This window comes from Mobula birostris, chromosome 6 (genome assembly GCF_030028105.1).
Source record: "Mobula birostris isolate sMobBir1 chromosome 6, sMobBir1.hap1, whole genome shotgun sequence".
In the NCBI taxonomy this organism is placed as follows: domain Eukaryota; kingdom Metazoa; phylum Chordata; class Chondrichthyes; order Myliobatiformes; family Myliobatidae; genus Mobula; species Mobula birostris.
Genome location: NC_092375.1, coordinates 172,942,253 through 172,962,571, shown reverse-complemented (window position 1 = coordinate 172,962,571; position 20,319 = coordinate 172,942,253). Strand labels below are relative to the sequence as shown.

The 20,319-nt window shown below is 39.8% G+C and overlaps 1 protein-coding gene across 1 annotated transcript in view; it reads left to right on the top strand.

Annotated features, from left to right (window-relative positions):
- The window catches only part of umps (uridine monophosphate synthetase), a 37,372-nt gene extending 18,538 nt beyond the window's left edge, over nt 1-18,834 (top strand). The window contains exons 3-6 of the mRNA XM_072261936.1: nt 4,279-4,974; nt 11,579-11,754; nt 12,242-12,356; nt 15,625-18,834. Coding sequence (XP_072118037.1) covers nt 4,279-4,974; nt 11,579-11,754; nt 12,242-12,356; nt 15,625-15,797 — 1,160 coding nt within the window. The 3' untranslated portion in view covers nt 15,798-18,834. The remainder of the gene's footprint in view (nt 1-4,278; nt 4,975-11,578; nt 11,755-12,241; nt 12,357-15,624) is intronic.
- The last annotated feature ends 1,485 nt before the right edge of the window (nt 18,835-20,319 follow it).

Below are 20,319 nucleotides of genomic sequence, written 5' to 3'. Positions count from 1 at the left end.
TTAGAAGAAGAATTGTAGAAGAAATGCATGAAGCTGGAAAAGGCTACAAAAGCATTTCTAAAGACCCGGATGTCCATCAGTCCACAGTAAGAGAAGTTGTCTGGAAATTTAGTACTGTTGCTACTGTCCCTAAGAGTGGACGTCCTGCAAATATCACACCAAGAGCACAATGTGTAGTGCTGAAGGAGGTGAAAACGAACCCAACAGTAAAAGACCTGCAGAATTCTAGACCTCTAGAATTTGCTAGTTCATATGTCCACTATCAGAAAAACACTGAACAAGAGTGGTGCTTACGGAAGGACACCACGGAGGAAACTGCTGCTCTCCATTGCTGCATGTATCAAGTTGGCAAAAGAGCACCTGGATGTTCCATAATACTCCTGGGACAATGTTTTGTGAACAGATGAGACAAAAGTTGAACTTTTTGGCAGACATTCACACCACTATGGAGGAAAAAGGGAACTGCTCACCGATACCAAAACCTCATCCCAACTGTGAAGCATGGTGGAAGGAGCATCATGGTTTGGAACTGCTTTGTTGCCTTAGGGCCTGGACAGCTTGCAATTGTTGAACAATGAATTCAAAATTGTATCAAGACATTTTACAGGAGAATCACTGTAGTGGTCTCTCACCTGAAGTTTAATAGAAGTTGTATGATGCAATAAGACATAATGTGAAACACAAGTAAGTCAACAACAGAGTGGTTTAAAAAGAAGAAAAATTGTGTCTTGGAATGGCCAAGTCAACCAAATTGAGATGCTTTGGCATGACCTGAAGAGGTTTGTTTATGCAAGGTGTCACAGAAATATTGATGAACTGAAACAGTTTTGTATGGAAGAATGGTCTAAAATTCGTCTTCGTTGTTGTTCGAGTCTGATCAGCAGCAAACAGGAAACATTTGACTGCTAAAGGAGGTTCTACCAGTTTTTAAATACAAGGATTCACGTACTTTTTTTCCAGTCTAGACTGTGACTGATTGAACAATGTGTTTAATAAAGAGATAAAAAGTAATTGCAAAGGGTTCACTAACCTTTTCTTGCAACATAAGTGCAATGATGTTAGTCTTTGAGGCAGGTTACCACCTCTTCTTAGGTACTCATATGATTGGGGCCTGCATGAAGCAGGCGGGTACCTCAGGCTGCAAAAGCAAGAGTCTAAAGATATTGGTGAACACTCCAGCCAATTGAACAGCACAGATATTTATGCTCAGCCAAGTACTCCATCTAGTTTGAATATTTTCCATGGGTTTACCCTCCTGAAAGTTGCTCTCACTTCATTGGTGAGGCCTAATTTGTAGCATTGTGTCCAGTTTTGGTCACCTACTTACAGGAAAGATGTAAATAACATTGAAAGAGTGCCATAAAAATTTACAAGGATGTTGCTGGGACTTGAGGAACTGAGTTATAGGGAAATGTTAAATAGATTAGGACTTTAGGAAATAGAACGTAGAAGATTGAGATGAGATTTCATAGAGCTATACAGAATTGTGAGGGGTGTAGCTAGGATAAATGCAAGCAGGCTTTTTCCAATTATGTTGGTGAACTAAAAGTTGAGATAATGGGTTAAAGTAGAAATGTTTAAGGGGAACATGAGGGGGAGCTTCTTCACTCAGTGTGGTGAGAGTGTGAGCAAACTGCCAGCTCAAGTGGATGCAGGGTGAATTTTGACATTTAAAAGAAATTTGGATAGGTACATAGATGGGAGGGGTATGGAGAACTATGGTCCTAGTGCAGATCAATGGGACTATACAGATTAATGGTTCGCCATGGACTAGACAAACCAAGGGGCCTGTTTCTGTGCTGTGGTAACACTGACTCTAAATATCCTTGGCAAGTCGGACTAAAGAACATCCAAAGGCATTTTAGATTTGCATGAAAAACAAGAGAATGACTAGGGAGAGGGCAGGAGCGCTAAAGGGTAAAGGACGAAATTTATGCTTGGGGTCAGGATGTGGACAGGGTACCAAAGAAGCAGCTTACTTTTAGTATTCACTGAGGAATAGGACATAAAAGAGATGTTAATGTAGGAATCTTAAATCGAGAAGAACTGTGTCTCTTAAGGAGCACTGAGATGGCTATTCAAAGTACATTTATCATCAAGGTATGTATACATTATACATCTTTGAGATTCGTCTCCTTACAGGCAACTGCAGAACAAAGGAACCCAAAAGAACTCATTTTTAAAAAAGAGGACTCACACAGCCAATGTGTAGAGAGAAAAAAGCAAATTGTGCAAACAATGAAAGTATGCAAATAACATTCAGAATGAAAATGAATCCACAGATACAAAGCCTGGAGCAGACCACAGCTGTAGCCTTAGTTCAGCGCAGAGCCATTAAACAACACGAAGCCCATAGACACAAAACCAGAGCAGGCCTCAGCTTCAGCCTCAGTTCGGCGCAGCGAGCAGAACCAGTCCAACCATTACCTCTGTTCCCGACACCCTTCCTTTTCAATCCTTCAGGCCCAGCGTTAAAATCATCTAAACATTTGGTTGTTCCTCGCTCTAGGACCCACGCCCTGTTGCTTCAACACATTCTGGGCCTCTATCCCACTGCTACACTTTGGTCCTTACCGACCTTTCTCATTCAGCCTGGCGCTTTGATCGATCAAACCTTGGATTAGGTGGATGGACCTCCATTTGCCTTGCATCTACCTCAACTTTGCCTCACCTTCAGTCTCCTCTCTATTGTCTGCGGTGATGGTTTACCATAGATTTTACCAGAAAAAAAATGTTATTAATAAAGTATTTAGTTGTATTCTTTGCTTACTGCCGTAAGGTAGTTTCTGGGCTTCATCAGCACCACCTGGTGCTGATATAAAAATATATCTCAGGTCAACAAGTATGCAAGGAAGGAAATTGCTGGGGCTTTGGCAAGGTCTGGGCAGACTGGAGAGTGGGCACTGTTATTTCTTGTTTCAAGAAACAAAATAGGAATGAAACTGGAAGTTATGAACTGGTGGGCCTCGCATCAATGGTAAAGAAGCTATCAAAAGGGATTCCTGGGGGTAGGTTTTATGCACATTTGGAAAAGTTTGGCCTGATTAAGATAATCAGCCTGGTATTCTGCAGGGGTGGGTCATATTTTATGAGAGTTTTTTGAGGTGGTGATGAACGTGGTTTATGGTAGGGCAGTGAATGTTGTCTGCATGATTGACGGTGGCAAAGACCAGTTAAAATAACAGGAGATGTAAGTAAATAGATGAATGGAAATACAGTGCCAAAACTGAGATACAAAATACTGTAGCTGCTTAATTTCTGAAATAAAAAGAATCCCTGGTTCGTTAAGATAGAGAAAGTTGAATATAAGGGTGTTGAGTCAGAAGATGCTGTTTCTTGAACGATGTTGGGCTTCCTTGGAAGCATGCAAGAGGTCAAAGGTGGGTGGAGGTCAGAGTAGGAAGAGAATTGAAATGAGTAACAGGTAACTTAATGTGAAAATCTTTTACCACTTGCTTCAAAGCAGTGTTATTTTGCACCTTTCCATTTCATATTAATATTTCTTGTAAAAATGTTCCTTTTGGTGTAGAATCTGGTTGCTACAGCAGCTCTTCTGAGGAAAACTCCATTAAATCCTGATACTTAATGTCTATGTGGTCAAATTTGGAATTTCTAACACTTCATATATTGGGATACATGAACCATTCAGTAGCAGCAGAGCCAATGTTTGGTGGACTCCCCCCACATCACAAACACAAGAAAATCTGCGAATGCTGGAGGAACTCGGAAGGATCTGTGCCTGTAACCTCGACTGTTTATCTTTTTCAAAGGTACTGCCTGGGCTGCTGAGTTCCTCCAGCATTTTTTTGTGTGTTCCCCTCACATTATGCAGGGTAATGCCTCTGAAATCTGATGCTTGATTAATCTCTGTCCAACCTAATGTATGACTTGAAATTCCATTGATATCACTACGTCTGTGTAAAGTGGAAGGTATTACTTTTTAGCTATGTTGCCTAGTTAGGTTTTTTTTTATTATGGATGCTTTTAGATTAAACTGATTAATGTTCCTTATCCAGGTTATTTGATTCAATATTAATTGTTTTAAAAATTCAATATCAGACAGGGCTCCTCAAAGCCCTCCCAGGCTCTAGATTATCCCTTATCCTACACTTTGACTATGGGGGTCAAGGAGTTATAACAATACTACCTAATGCTGCATCAGAATATGGAATTATTTTTAGTATTTTAAGTTCTTTGGAAGAATCAGGCCATTATAGATCTTTTTACCTCATCAGAATTCAATTTTAATAAGATATTTTATAATTTTTGTAATTACAGGTACAAAGCGCATAGTAGAAGGCACTTTTATCCCGGAAGAAACCTGTCTTATTGTTGAGGATGTTGTCACAAGTGGTTCTAGTGTCTTGGAGACTGCACAAGTTCTTCGTCAGGAAGGATTAAAAGTCACTGATGCGGTGGTGTTGTTGGACCGAGAGCAAGGAGGAGCCACCAGATTAGAAAAGGAAGGGATACGTTTACACTCTGTCTGTTCCTTATCCAGGTTATTAGAGATTCTATACAAACAAGGCAAACTTGATTTTGACATGGTAGAAAATGTCAAAACATTCATCAAGACAAATTCTTATGTACCAGTGAAAGAAATGATAAATGGTTCAACAAAACAACTCAACAACCAGTCAAATGTAAAAACACACTTTAAAGCAATCAGTTATGGTGCTCGCGCTCAGCTTCCTGAGATTCATCCAATCACAGCCCAACTTTTTAACATCATGGAAAAGAAACAAACAAATTTGTGTCTGGCTGCTGATGTTACAAACTCCAAAGAATTACTGCAGCTGGCTGATTCAGTTGGTAATGAGATTTGCATCTTGAAAACACATGTTGATATATTGAATGATTTTAACGAAGAAGCCTTCAAAGAGCTCAGAGCCATTGCCAACATGCATGAATTTTTGATATTTGAAGACCGAAAATTTGCAGATATTGGAAACACTGTTAAGCACCAGTATGAAGGTAAGATTAAAAGTTTGTATTGGGTACTATGAAATGAATCCCTAAAGCAACTCGCTAAGTTACAACTGTAAAGTACAATGCATTGCGGATACTTTGCTTCACTTGGCAAAGCTAACCTTTTGAATTCTGCCAAAAATAAGAGTTCAGGGTGAGCATGTTCCCCATGTTCTAGAAAAGGTGAAAGGCAGGGATGATAAAATTAGGGAACCTTGGATGATAAAGGATATTGAAAATTTAGTTGGTGGGGGAGAGGTGAAGAAGAAAACGTAGCAGGCATAGGTAACTGGGATTCATGGATTCTTAAGGAATATAAAGTGTATATTATGAAATCGGGTGGCTCAGGGGTTGATCATGAAATATCCCTGGCATGGAATGTTAAGGAGAATCCCACTCTGTAAATATATTGGAGCAAGAAAGTTGCCAGGGAAAGACTGGGGGCCAAAGTGGTAATGTATATTTAGAGCAATGCAGTGTGGGTGATATCTTGAATGAATACTTTTCATTTGTATTCAGCAAGGAGAAGGGCATGAAAGGTTCTGAATTCTGGTATGTGTTTTCGGGTAACCTGGAGCAGGTCAGTGTTAATAAGGTATTAGAGGGCTTGAGAGTTGATAAGTTCCTAGGTCTAAATGAGATCGATGACAATGATTTCTGCATCTTTGCTAGCCACAAGTGAGGTGCCAGAATATTGGAGGATTGCTAGTACCATTCCTTTATTCAAGAAGGGCAGCAGGAATAAGCTAGAGAACTAAAAGTTGGTGAACCTTACTTTGGTAGACAAATTATTGGAGAAAATCCTAAGAGACAGGAATTATGTACATTTGGAAAAGTTGAAGCTGATCAGGAATTGTTAACGTAGCTCTATGCAGGGGAAATCTTGCCTTACTCATTTGGTCAGGTTTTTTGAGGAAGTAAATGTATTGTTTTCAAGGCTGTGATATCTAGTCTATTGTACTGCAAGGCTTACAGAGATGGCAGATTTAATTGTTCTGGGTTTTCACACAGGTGCAAGATGTAGGGATGCTGTTGTATCCATGAACTTGATCATCTAGATTTCTTCTTTGCTTCTCCATTCTAGCCTTCTCACGAGAGTGAGCACTGCTTTTTACATTGGTACACAAAACAGGACAATGTAATGCTTGCTCCCAGTGGTTTGTTTTAATGTTGATATTCTTAAGGGTTTTTCTAAGAAAGGCTCTGAATCTTTTTTTCTGTTCACCACTTGATTGTTTGCCCTCAGTTAGCTTTCCATAATGTCATCAGACATTCTACATATCCTATCCACATACTCTATAATTCTTTCAGCAATGTGTAAATGCTGAGAAGTTTTGTGTGGGATAGTCTGTATGTCTGCGATCTTGACTTGCCATTTGATTAGAAGTATTCTGTACAGACCGGCCATCTGGAAAGGGGTAAGCTGTCTGACATATCTGCTGTTCACTGTCTTGTAAGCATAGAGTAAAGTATGACAGGAACACAGTACAACTTCAGCTTGGCCTTTAGGTAGGTTTCACTCTGTTCCCACATTTTACACAGTCTTCAAAAAGCAGAGCTTGCTTTTTCTATCCTGTGTTGGCTTAATTATCAATGTTGACTGACCTTGACAGAGTTGTCAAGGTATGTGAACTCATCTATTATTGAAAGCCTCTATACTTCCACAAGAATGTCTGTGTGGTGAGTATTTGGTGCAGGCTGCTGTGAATTGTGAGGCTGAAGTTGCAAGAGGCACTAACAAATTTGTCCAAGTTTTTCTGCAAATCACCTTCTGAACATGCTGAATCAACAAAAAAAAAGGATCTCCCTTAAGGTGGCTTCTTGGACATTGTTTTGAGTTACAGGAGAGCACCATTAGTCCTTTATCTAAGGTTGATTCCATTGTTACCAAGGAAGATATCAGATAGCATTGAAAAGAGAACACTGTACTAAACAGTGGGGGTAAGCACACAGCCATGTTTCACACCTTCAGTGGCTGGGAATGAGTCTGCAGACTCTTGTTATCCGTTACTGTGGCCATTGTACCATCATGGAGCTGTCAGGCAATTGTGATGAATTTTACAAGGTCATCATACTTTGCCTTAGATATTTCATATTCCACAGGCCGCTCACGACACAAACGGTGCAGAGAGCCGTAGTGAGGAATCACATTGATTTACTGGAAGCAGGCTTCCCTTAAGGTCTGACTAAGAAGTAACAAAGAAGATTGAAGGTGTTGTCTACATGGACTTGTGCATTTGACAAGGTCCCACAGGTTGGCTGGACAAGAAGATTAAAGCACGCGGGCTCCAAGATGAGCCGTCTAATTGCTTGGTGATTGGATGCAGAGGGCATTGGTAGAAGTTGCGTTTTTGATCAGTGATGTACTGCCAGAGTCAGTGCTGTGACCTTTGTTTGTGATATCTAGGTTAACAACACGTGTGAATGTAGGAGGTATTAGTAACTAATTGGTATTTGATGTACTTTGGAGGGACATTGTCTAGGTTATGGGAGCGTACACTTAGTTGGAAAGTTAAGCAGAATGTTGGCAGATGGATTTTAAAAATGCAAACAACAGGAATTCTGCAGATGCTGGAAATTCAAGCAACACCTCACCAGCAACTTTGATGTGTGTTGTTAGATGGATTTTAATCCTGGCAAGTGTGAGGTAATACATTTTGGGAAGTCAGTTGAGACTAGGACATGTACAGTAAAATGTTGGGGTACAAAGGAGTATTGATGAACAGAGGCTTCCTGGGTTTGAAGTTCCCTGAAAGTAGCAACATGGTTAGAATAGATGGTGAAGAAGGCGTGTAGCATGCTGGCCTTCATAGGTTTGGGCAATTTTATGAAATATTGCCTAGATTGCACCTAGGGTCACTACTCTTTAAAAAGGATGTAGATGCACTGGATGAGAATGCACAAGAGGATCTCGAGCTTGTGGGCCTGATTGGAAGACACGATTTAAGAAGAGAGATTGGATAAGCTGGTCTTGTTTTCTCTGGATTGAAAGAGGCTGATGGGTTAGTGATAGAGGTGTTTAAAGTTATAACAATATATAGTTATCTTTTTCATGGGGTAATCAAAAGCAAGGGGGTATAGGCTTAAGGTGAAAGGTAGGGGTTCTGTAAGGAATCTGGAGGGTAGGACACGTGTACACACGCACCCCCACCTCACTGCCAAAGGAGATGTGGATTCCAATACAATTGACAATCAGTGGGTAAGACATTGCAAGAATACAAGCGTAATATAGACAACAAGATTAGATAATAATAATAAGTACCTTTATTGATTTCTTGGACTACAGTTCAGCATTCAACACCATAATTCCATCCAGGCTCAACAAGAAGCTCAGCGACCTCGGCCTTGACCCTGCCTTGTGCAGCTGGATCCTGGACTTCCTGTCAGATCGCCGGCAGGTGGTAAGAGTGGGCTCCCTCACCTCCACCCCTCTGACTCTCAATACAGGAGCCCCTCAGGGCTGCGTACTGAGTCCCCTCCTTTATTCCCTGTATACCCATGACTGTCTCGCCACCCACAGCTCTAATCTGCTAATTAAATTTGCCGACAACATTACATTGTTTGGCCTAATCTCAAACAGCAACGAGGTGGCCTACAGGGAAGAAGTCATCACTCTGACACAGTGGTGTCCAGAAAACAACCTCTCCCTCAATGTCGCAAAAATAAAGGAGCTGGTTGTGGATTACAGGAGGAATGGAAATGGGCTAACCCCTATTGACACCAATGGATCTGGGGTTGAGAGGGTAAACAGCTTAAAGTTCATCAGCATCCACATCACTGAGGACCTCATGTGATCTGTACACACCAGCAGTGTGGTGAAAAAGGCAGAACAGCGCCTCTTTCACCTCAGGCAGTTGAGGAAGTTTGGTATGGGCCCCCAAATCCTGAGAACTTTCTACAGGGGTGCAGAATTCAGAGCATCCTGACTGGCTGCATCATTGCCTGGTATGGGAACTATACCTCCCTTAATCGCAGGACTCTGCAGAGAGTGGTGCGGACAGCCCAGCGCATCTGTACTTGTGAACTTCCCATGATTCAGGACGTTCACAAAGACAGGTGTGTAAAAAGGGCCCAAAGGATCATTGGGGACCCAAGTCACCCCAACCGCAATCTATTCCAGCTGCTACCATTCAGGGAACAGTACCGCAGCATAAAAGCCAGGACCAATAGGCTCCAGGACAGCTTCGTCCACCAGGCCATCAGACTGATTAACTCACGCTGATTTGAGTGTACTTCTATGTTACATTGACTGCTCTATTTATTATAAGTTATTATAAATTACTATGATTGCACATTGCACATTTAGACAGATGTAACATAAAGATTTTTACTCATGTATGTGAAGGATGTAAGAAATAAAGTCAGTTCAATTCAAACATTTTAAAACACACTTAGTAGTGTGCAGACTTAACTAATGGTGAAGTACTGAATAATATGCACAATAATAATGGAGCAATGTGCAATAATTGGTACAATTATTGTTTAGGTGGGCAAAAAGGTTGACATGGATGTGGCGGGCTGGAGTGCCTGTTTCTGTACTATACAACTCCATGATTCCGTCCGGTCGTTACATCCTTGGTTAAATGTGTCACATGACTTTTTTTTCCCCAAGTACAATTTTCATAGTTTGATCTGACCATTGACTTCATGAAATCCATGCAGGTTGTCTAACAAGTTCAGAGTTGTTCTAGAACCCTCACTTATTCTATACTTAGCTTTGCATAAGATTCTGAAATCTTATTTTTTGGCTTTCCCAATTTTTACTAACTAAATTCTGGATTCCTGATTCTAGGGGTTTTTTTCCAAAATAATGATTAATCCATCTACAATTTTTGCAAACATTAAGAAAATTGCAGATGCTGGAAATCCAAAGCAACACACAAAATGCTGAGGAATTCAGCAGGTTAGGCAGCATCTACGAAAATGAATAAACAGTCAATATTTCAGGCCAAGATCCTTCATCAGGTGGAAATTAAGATCATTTACCCCATTAACAAGTTGCTCGTTGGTGGAGAAACTGAAAGAGCCGCTCTTGGTGCAGACCATGATGCTGCCTGCAACAGAAAGGCGACAGTGTGCAAAGGAGGTGTAGAGTGATCATCTTAGTCTCTTGTGATCAGAAGACCCTGTTGGACATTGGTGGTGTGGAATGTTGCAAGTCAAATTCATTGATTTATTGGTGAATGGCAGAAGAGCTGCATTGCCTCGGTCATAGGGCGAGGCCTCGGGGGGAGGTGTTGGAGTCATTCCTGCCATCCAGTGTTCACTCGGTAGAAGACAAACTGTATTGTGTTCGGCTGCAGACTGCTGCAACATTCATGGACTTGAGGTATTTTTTTGGTGTGACTTTTACTGCTGTCTTAGATGTGCTGTATGTGCTTTGTGCTGTGTGTGACTGTTGGTATTGTGTTTTGCACCTTGGCCCGGGAGTAGCGCTGTTCCGTTTTGCTATATTCATGTATGGTTGAGTGACAATTGAACTTGAACTTGCTATTAGGGTTCCAGTAGATCCGAATATGTTGCCTGATAGAAACAGATACAAATAAATGATTTAACTACTTCCATTGAAAAGCATTCCCCAATGTCTTGCAAGTTCCGAGTTGGGAATTGCTTTACAGAACAAAATGCACGTAGGGATCAGGGATTAATGCTTTCTCAGGCACTTGGAATAATGTGGGCATGGCCTTCCCCACACCACCCAACCCCGCATGGGACTCTATTCAGACTTGAACTTTCTTTGTTTAGTGTAACTTTCCTTTTAATATTCAGCCTGATTTATGATGGGCAAGTGGCGAGTCACTTATGAAGAGGCAAGTAAAGCCTGTCCAGGAGCCCAATGGCTGCTCCTGAATTCAGCAGCATGGGACCCAAGACTTCTGCACCTTCCGTACAACGGCAGCAGCAAAGAGAGAGGGAGACCGAGCTGAGAACCTGTTTGCTTTCCACTCTCGACCTTGATTTTAATCTTGCTCAAAATTTTAATCAGCATGGAGTAATGGAGCCTATCACAGGTTCATCTTCTGCCAATGAGAATCGACACAGCCACCCCCGCACCCAGCAATGGCTGTACCTGCCTTCTCCACTCTCATCCTCACTGAATCCCCCAGGAAATCACAAAAATGCCAGAGCGTTAAGTCCGCTCAAAAATACATCCCCAAAAGGAGAGTTTTAGGCTGCAACAATCAATTTAGAAGAAGTATAGTTAGAGGAAGAGAATTTGGTACTTTTGTGAACTTTCTGCAAGATATTACTGTTACCACTGGTGCCATCTTGCCTCTGAGTTTTCTGAATTGCCAATTTGAATGTAAATTCAAGAAATGAAAGACATTATGTGGGTATGTTCCTCTTCAGAAAAGAAGCATTAAATTAAATATTTTGATTGGAAGGTGGTGTATGTGTTTGCATTATGACATTATGCTGAAACATGTGTTGTATCTACATGTCTGACTAAGAAGTTTCAAGTATTGGTAGCTGCTGAGAATGCCAAAATAGTTTGATTTGTGGTGATGACACATCAGCATCGACCAAGCAGGACATGAGCATTGGGAATTATTCACATTTCTGCGGTGTAAAAATGCTTTTATTGATTTGTTTCTTTGTTTTCCCTCAGGTGGAGTATACAAAATCGCTCAATGGTCTGACTTTGTGAATGCTCATGTGGTTCCTGGCCCTGGAGTAATAAAAGGACTAAAAGAAGTTGGCATACCTCTGAAACGAGGCTGTTTGCTGATTGCAGAAATGAGCTCTGAGGGTTCCCTAGCTACAGGGAACTACACCAAAGCAGCTGTAATTAAATTGTTTGATTTATAGTCTCTAAAATGGTAACATAGTAAGGGAATTCAACAGGTTAAGCTTACAAAAACAAAGGAGTATCTTTACCATAAAACTCTGCAACATACCTACCAGATTGATTTGTACTGAGGAAAATGGTTGCTAATAACGACTCCCTGCTCAAGGACATCTTAAGTAAATAACAAAGCCCATCAATTTTATTTTTTCTATATAATTTCAGAGTCCATTAATCCCAGTAACAGTAAATTGGGCATGTACTGTAATTGTTGCCATGGCTAGCATTGTGTTTACAATGTTTTTCCAAAGTTTCAGTTTATGAAGTGATAAATTTGGATGAACTTTCATTAATTGATCTATTATAGTTGGTTTTTGCTATTTTTACAATCGTAGATGTATTAATTTAGCTACTTTCCAAACAAATACCAAGTTGTGAAAGAAGATAAACTTATTAGTTTCTAATTGTAACATTTGTTTTATTTAGGTAAAACTGGCTGAAGAACATGCTGACTTTGTAATTGGGTTTATATCTAGCTCAAACATCAGCAGCAGATCAGAATTTATACACATGACTCCAGGGGTCCAGATGCAGATTGGAGGTAAAGTTACTACTGCTGACATTTAGTTTTGACCGTGTAGTGCATTGCAATGATAGTACATAGACAACACGCTGTCCAAAAGGATTTTCAGTTTTAAGTGAAACTGAAGCTTTGGAAGGACAAACTCCAAGGCAGAGTACAAAGTAAATGGCAGGATACTTGGTAGTGTGGAGGAGCAGAGGGATCCTGGGGTACATGTCCACAGATCCCTGAAAGTTGCCTCACAGGTAGATAGGGTAGTTAAGAAAGCTGATGGGGTGTTAGCTTTCATAAGTCGAGGGATAGAGAGTCGTGAGGTAATGATGCAGCTCTATAAAACTCTGGTTAGGCCACACTTGGAGTACTGTGTCCAGTTCTGGTCACCTTACTATAGGAAGGATGTGGAAGCATTGGAAAGGGTACAGAGGAGATTTACCAGGATGGTGCCTGGTTTAGAGAGTATGCATTATGATCAGAGATTAAGGGAGCTAGGGCTTTACTCTTTGGAGAGAAGGAGGATGAGAGGAGACATGATAGAGGTGTACAAGATATTAAGAGGAATAGATACAGTGAATAGCCAGCGCCTCTTCCCCAGGGTACCACTGCTCAATACAAGAGAACGTGGCTTTAAGATAAGGGGTGGGAAGTTCAAGGGGGATATTAGAGGAAGGTTTTTCACTCAGAGAGTGGTTGGTGCATGGAATGCACTGCCTGAGTCAGTGGTGGAGGCAGATACACTAGTGAAATTTAAGAGACTTCTAGACAGGTATATGGAGGAATTTAAGGTGGGGGGTTATATGGGAGGTAGGGTTTGAGGGTCGGCACAACATTGTGGGCTGAAGGGCCTGTACTGTGCTGTACTATTCTATGTTCAATGTAAGTGTGTGAGATGATGTAGATTGCAAGAAAGTGCAGCTTATAGCAAAATATTTTGCCCTTGCATTTGTTGCAGTGAGAAGGGTTTCTTTAAGTCTTAATTCATTATTGCAAAGATAAAAATTTTAAAATATCCTTGTACATTTGCAAGCAGGAAGTCTTAAAACTCAAATTGATTACTGTTATTTTTTAACAATGATAACAATCAGAACAATGGCCAATTCTACCAGTGAAAGAAAAGAATTGGCCATTGTTATGATGGAAGGGTTTTAATGCATTTGAAATGCTGATTGATCAGTGTCAACCCAACAAAATAATGTACAGTTAACATTGGTCAGACCCAGTAATGAGTTGCTTGTTTCAACTCATCAGTCATTGCACAAGTAATAGTCTCATTTCCATGTACGTCCATGTTCCTTAATTTATATGACTAGTTGTTAACTTCTATATAAGAATTCTACTTTTTCAAGCATCAGTGATTTAAAAAATTTTTCCTTTATTCCCTAATCTTAGAACTGCTTGTTCAAGTACTAGAAACAGTGGCCAAGGAATATTAGATCATGCATATTTCATGTGCAATATTTTAAAATGACAGTTTCCATGTGAAGGCTTAAGGAGCTCTTAAGTTTTTCACCTTGGAACGTTAAGTAATTGAATATAAAGATCAAAATCTCAGGAGCATTGGTAGATCACTTGGGAATTGAAGGTAAGTATCCAAAGGTTAAGACTGGGGGTAAGGTTGGAACTCCAGGTATTGTAAGCAACAGCCATTGTTCTTAATACACAACTCTTTTTAACAGGCATGAAGATTATAAATATTAACCCCAGGTTGGTCTGTTCTTTTGATGGACCAGATGGATCAGAAGCAAGGATTAAGCCCTGCATGGCGGTGAAAGTTAACTCTTGATAGTCTTTACCAGAATGATATTAAGAGTATTTAATGTAAAAATGGAAGCAGGTGTCATTTTGATCTCCAATCCTAAATTTGCACATTTTTTCCTCACTTTTGCTGTACCTTCCTGCGACCTGGTAAAACCTATAAAAGCAGGCATATTTACGCCCATCTTCGATTACATTTGTATTTGCTCTAATCACCAGAATGATGATTTGAGTGCAGTATGGGTCTTTATCTTAGCTACTCCTGTCATTTACTTTCTATTGAGGTGATGGTGAGCAGTGAAATGCTGTATTATCATCAAGACGGTACTGAGTGACCAATATACATGGTCTTGGGCAATGTGTCCAGTGCAACATTTTCCCCTTTCTCAATCATATTGAATACAAAACAAACATAACAGGGTTCAAGTCTGCAAAACAGATGTGGGAGTTAAAATGGGGTGTGCATTTTTAAGTCTGTGTTTCAGGTAGAACAACTTGAGTTAAAGATGTGTTTTTAAAAGATGGTTTCCTGAGCAGAAAGTCTCTTTCTGTAATTATATTGCCTTGTGCATTTACCTTAAGACATAGGAGCAGAATTAGACCACTTGGGCCAATGAGTCAACTTCACTATTCAATCATGTCGAATTTATTACCCCTCTGAATCCCATTCTCCTGCCTTCTCCCTGTTGGCTTTGACGTCCTGGCTATTCAAGAGCATTTCAACCTCCTCTTTAAATGACATGATAATTACAAAGTATTTCACAGAAACATAATTAAATTTGACATAGCTTGGTCAGATTCAGAGGTAAATTGAATCATGCAGGGAGTAGCACAGCTTACGGCCTGAGCAGATAAAGGCTCACCTGATCATCTTGTATTCCTATTTTGTAATTGGAGGGCTGTTTAATAACTTCTCGATGTTGTTTACAAAATATTGGAGTAAGTAGATCTCATGTTCAGTTTTCACACTGAGCAGTTCCGTTTTCTTTTGGAGAATTTTCCCAGGATTCGTTGAATGAGTAACCAAACCTCTGCGTTTTCCTGATTTTGTTCATGTACTTTACGAAGTGCCAACTTGTGTGTGTGCTTTTTAAAGTGTCACTTCATTATAAGGCTTCAAACAGTTATTCTGGACAACTATTATCTAGTTTGTCTTTGGCATTAATGTGATATATCCTTTTGAAATCAAAACAAAATGTATGTCCATCGTTCTACCAATATTTTTAAAAACAAATCATTCAAATATTTGGTCTGTTAAAATGTATTTATTAAATTCGTGAAGTAATAATACTACATTCCCCTGAGGTTTACCTTTCCAATTCCCTTTGCTACTTCCCTACACTGTTGCTTTCTATTTATCCACCTCTTTTCCAATAGATAAACTGGGATCAAGACCTCCTCCAGCAATGCAGTGTGTTCCTCAAGCCTTGACAAAACAAAACCGTCTTTTAGTTGGTTATTTTTTTACTGGTACTTGTTACACTATCATCCTTCTATGCAAAATAAAATAGTTTCTGCTTCAATTTCTTCTCAGCCGATGATCTGGGCCAACAGTATCTGAGTCCCGAAGAGGTGATCAATAAAAGGGGATCTGATGTCATCATTGTGGGTCGAGGAATCCTGTCTGCAAAGGATCGTGTGGAAGCTGCAAGAATGTATAAAAAAGCTGGATGGGAAGCTTACCTGAATAGGTTAATCGTCCATTAAGAATTGAAAGTTTGATCAAAAACACAATATTACTGAATTTGTTTACGAAATCTGAAAATCAATTTTTTTTCGTTTTCATACAAGTATTTAATCTATTTTTAAATAAAAACTGAGTGATATTAAGAGAACCTCTCTCATCTTCATAATACCCAATTCTGGAAAATTGGGAAATAATTCCTCACGCTCGTGGTATTAGAACGTAATATTTAGAGGAATTTAGCCTTTTATACTTGTTCACAGGATGATTTTCCATCTTGACATCATTTTCCAGTACTATTCCATATTACTTTGATTCCCTACAAATCCACAAATCTGTCAGTTTTTGTTTTGGATGAACTTAATGATTCCACCTCCATAGGCCTTTGAAGGAAGAACTTTCTGGCATCTCTGTCTTAAATGGTCTACCTCTTATTCAACTACTTTTACCCCAATTCCAGGCACCTAAGCCATGGAAATGGCTCCACATCCACTTTGTTAAGTCTTGTGAGAATTTTGTAAGATTCACTGAGATCACTTGTCATTCTTGTCGTGCACCAATCCCATCACCTCAGTTGCTGCTATGTAGGTTTAACATAAAATGTCCTGTTTCTAGTTAGGAGATCAAAAGTTACACACTATTCCAGATCTGGCCTTAATGCAGTCATATGTGGTTTTGGTCAAACACCTGTACTGAACTTTTTTTATTTCAGATATTTTGGATTCAGATTTATTTATCATATGTACATAGAAACAGTGAAATGTGTTGTTCATGTTAACTACCAACATCCCTAAGGATGTGCTGGGGCCACCCGCCACCACCATAACATGCTCTTGTAATAACTGCCAAATACTACTTGCCATCCTAAATTGTTTGCTTCATCTGCATAACAACACCCCTGTCCATGGAAAATTCTCAGTATTTCATATTCTTTTTTTTTTAACCACCTTCTGCCATACTTTTAATGTAAGATTTATCCAATTAAATTAAATTTTTCCAACTGGGCCATCAATCCTTTGTCAGCTATTGAGGCCTGAAGAGGAAAACTGTCAACTAATCCAAATTCTATTTCCTTCCATCTAGCCTTATATTCCCTATTACACCAATATAACAGAGGGGTTATCTGTGAGGCATAAAAATAATTTCTCAGGCAAGGAAGAACCATACCTCCTCCTTCCTTCCCTAACTGTAAGGTGTTATATCGAATTCTAGGTTTCTTTCCTTGCCAAATGAAGCGGGAAATCCATTTGTCGCATTCCCTGAATTGATTATCATCCACCTCCACCGGTAAAGTACGGAAAAGATACAATAACCGAGGAAGAATATTCATTTTTATAGTATTTATCCTTGAACTTAAACTTAAAAAGGGGATAAGATTCCATCTATGCATATCTGCTTTTACCTCTGAGATTAATGGCCCATAATTTACCTGTGACAGTGTGGAAAGATCCTTCGGCAGGGTTATTCCTAAATATTTTAATGATTTAGCTTCCCACTTAAGATCATATGTATCCTGCAACTTTTTGGATGGTTTATAATTATATTCTTAAAAGCCATACTGTTTTTTGTGGTCCGAAGTGAATGACTATGTTTTCATATTATCTTACAATTACTATGGTTCTGACACTTAGTACATTCGAGATGTTGGTGTTCTCCTAACTGCTCTCCACTTTAAAATGCAATCTGTATTTCTACGTGCAGAAACTGCTAGCTAATAAAGAAGAGAGCAGAACTTGGTGTTCATGAAACGGATTGAACTATGCTTCTGTTATTTTCTGTTACAAGTTGTCAGAGCAAGATGAGTGACACTTCTATAAAATTTTCAAATTCAAAATGTTTTATTTACTTTTATTGTTCACAACCAACAATTCCCTTAGAATGTCCCAACTTTTTATTTCCGAAACAACAATGATCATTCAGTATCGAATTAGTAGTTTGTTCATGTCTTTTGCGTGTACAGTAGCTTTTGCTACTTATAAGCTGTAGCGATGTTACAGCAGCAGTAATCTTCCTGTAATTGGCATCAGATATTCCACTGCACAAATGCATTGTTATAAAGGCAAGGCCAAAGATGTAAGAAGTTGCTGCCTAGAATTTGTGGGAGTTTTACAATTTGTATACAAAAACAGTTACATTTTTCCATTCTTCTCACCATGTGTCAGTTTGTGTAAATAAATTATCAAGGCTGCTGGTTCGGAACATAGAAGATAGAATGGTACAGCACAGGAACAGGCCCTTCGGCCCACAGTGTTGTACTAAACCGGCTAAAGAAAATCAAAAACCCCCATTTCCTACCTACATGATATCCATATCCCTCCATCTTTCTCATATTCATGTGCATATCTAAATATGTCTAGAGCCTCTTAAGGTATTTGCCTCTACCACCATACCAGGCAGCTGTATTCCAGGCATCCACCACTCTCTGAGTAAAAAAAACTTACCCCTCACATCCCTTGTAAACCTACGCCCTCTTAACTTCAATGCATGCTGTCTGGGAACAAGATACTCCCTGTCTATCTATGCCTCTCAAACTTATAAACCTCTATCAGATCTCCCCTTAGCCTCCACCGCTCCAAAAAAACCAACTTAAGTTTGTCCAGCCTCTCATGATAGCACATGTCCTCTAAACCAGGCAGCATCATGGTAAACCTCTTCTGCACCCCCTCCAAAGTCTCAACATCCTTCCTATAGTGGGGCGACCAGAACCGTGTGCAAAACTCCAGATGAGCAGAGCTTTATAAAGTTACAACATAACCTCCGGACTTGAATTCAATGCCTCAGGTAATAGAGGCAAGCATTCCATAAGCCTCCTAGAGCTTGATACAGAACACTGCAGGGCTAGAAAGAAGATTTGCTCATAACAGAACTGAAAATCTTGAAGGTGTTCTTTGTGTCAAAGAAATTGTGTACATTTTCAACTTCTGTCATTATAATGCACAACTCTGTGCATTTTGAAGGTGGGCAATTATGTAAACTCATTACCTGCTAATTGTACCAAGTTGCAGTAAGAATGCTGTACTGTGTTACTGATCGATAAATAAAATTACTGCTGATGTTTTACTCCGTGAGTAAATCTTCATTTGTAGAAGTGAAAAGGGGGAAAACCTGTTGGCATTATGTATTTCACATCGTGATTACTCTTATTTGTTGAAGTGTCTCACGGTGCTGATTTATATTTGAAGCTTTTTCCTGGAGTAGGTAACTGAATTTGAATTGTATGCCATAGGTGAAAGTTTGGATTTCCCTTCTTTGCTTAATGGTTTGGATATATATTTTGAAATTTGTCAGCTATCTTTTGCTGTTGTCCTGTAAAGGCTCCATTTTAGAGTCATAGAAAAGTGCAATGCAGCCATCTAGTCTATTTAATCTGCCTACTCCCATCAACCTGCACCTGGACCACAGACATCCATACCCCTACTATCCATGTACCTATCTAATTTTGTGAAAACAGGCTTGTGGCAGACCCCTATAGTTGGGCCAAACAAATACCACCACCGCCCCCCCACCACCCCTGGTATGAATCTGAAAATGAATGTCTGTTCAAGATGGCATGTGCAATTTACCTGGGATCTAACATGGGACCCTTCAAGTTGGAGACAGCTGAAAAGGAGTTGTTTGAAGGAGCAGGTGAATGGGAAGATTGATTTATGTGTTTTGTAGTTCACCCTTTGATTCTTGTGACCGAACTGAAAATGCAGTCCTGATTGCTCCATTTTGAGCAGTCTTGATCCAATCTGTGGGGATTCTTTTACTCGGAGACGTTTTGAGAATGTGCTTAAATTGTTAACTTTTTTTTCTCCAAGCAATCTGTTGCTTGATGGAACTTGAGATCAAATGCTTGGTTTAGCTGTCTGGTGTCAGATATGTAAGTGAGGCAGCCTGCCATCAGAGCCAATGAAGAGTAATTAAAGCCTCAGTGCTGGGGATATTGGTATAATGTATGTTCATTTGTCCTTCCATGGATTCTAGAGGATTTGGCAGGGTTGTTATTTCGATGTTTTCAGGTGCCTGTTGTTGAGTAAGATCTGTACTTGGGTACTAAATAAATGGTATTTATTTAGTATCCAAAGGGCAAGAAGCCCATGTACCACATGGGTGTGATCCATGCACTCTACAATTGTGCATTACATGGCATTTACATACATATTTAAGTATAAAGCCCAGCCCACATTTAGTAGTCTTGTAATCACCTATCCACTATGTTCATTATGTACCTTAGAGTTGTGTATCTGGTTGGAGTCCACTGGTTTCATACCCAAGCATTTTTTTTGTTCAGTTCAGTCTTTGGTAACCATGGTTATTGTACCAGAAGCAGGCCTCTGTCTCTGGTTCCTACATTCCTGCAGAGGCCATCTGGGTCTCATATCTCATCTGTTAATTAGCTATCCCTCTTGTCTGCCTTCATTTTGAGGTGTCAGAAATGCACTTTGCCTGTCAGTATTTTGAAAATATGTATCTTCATCTGTTTATCCCTTTAACATGCTTTTCTTTTCTGGCCCTGGCCTCCATTTGTCATGGGGGCAACTTTGGAGTGCATTCTGGAGC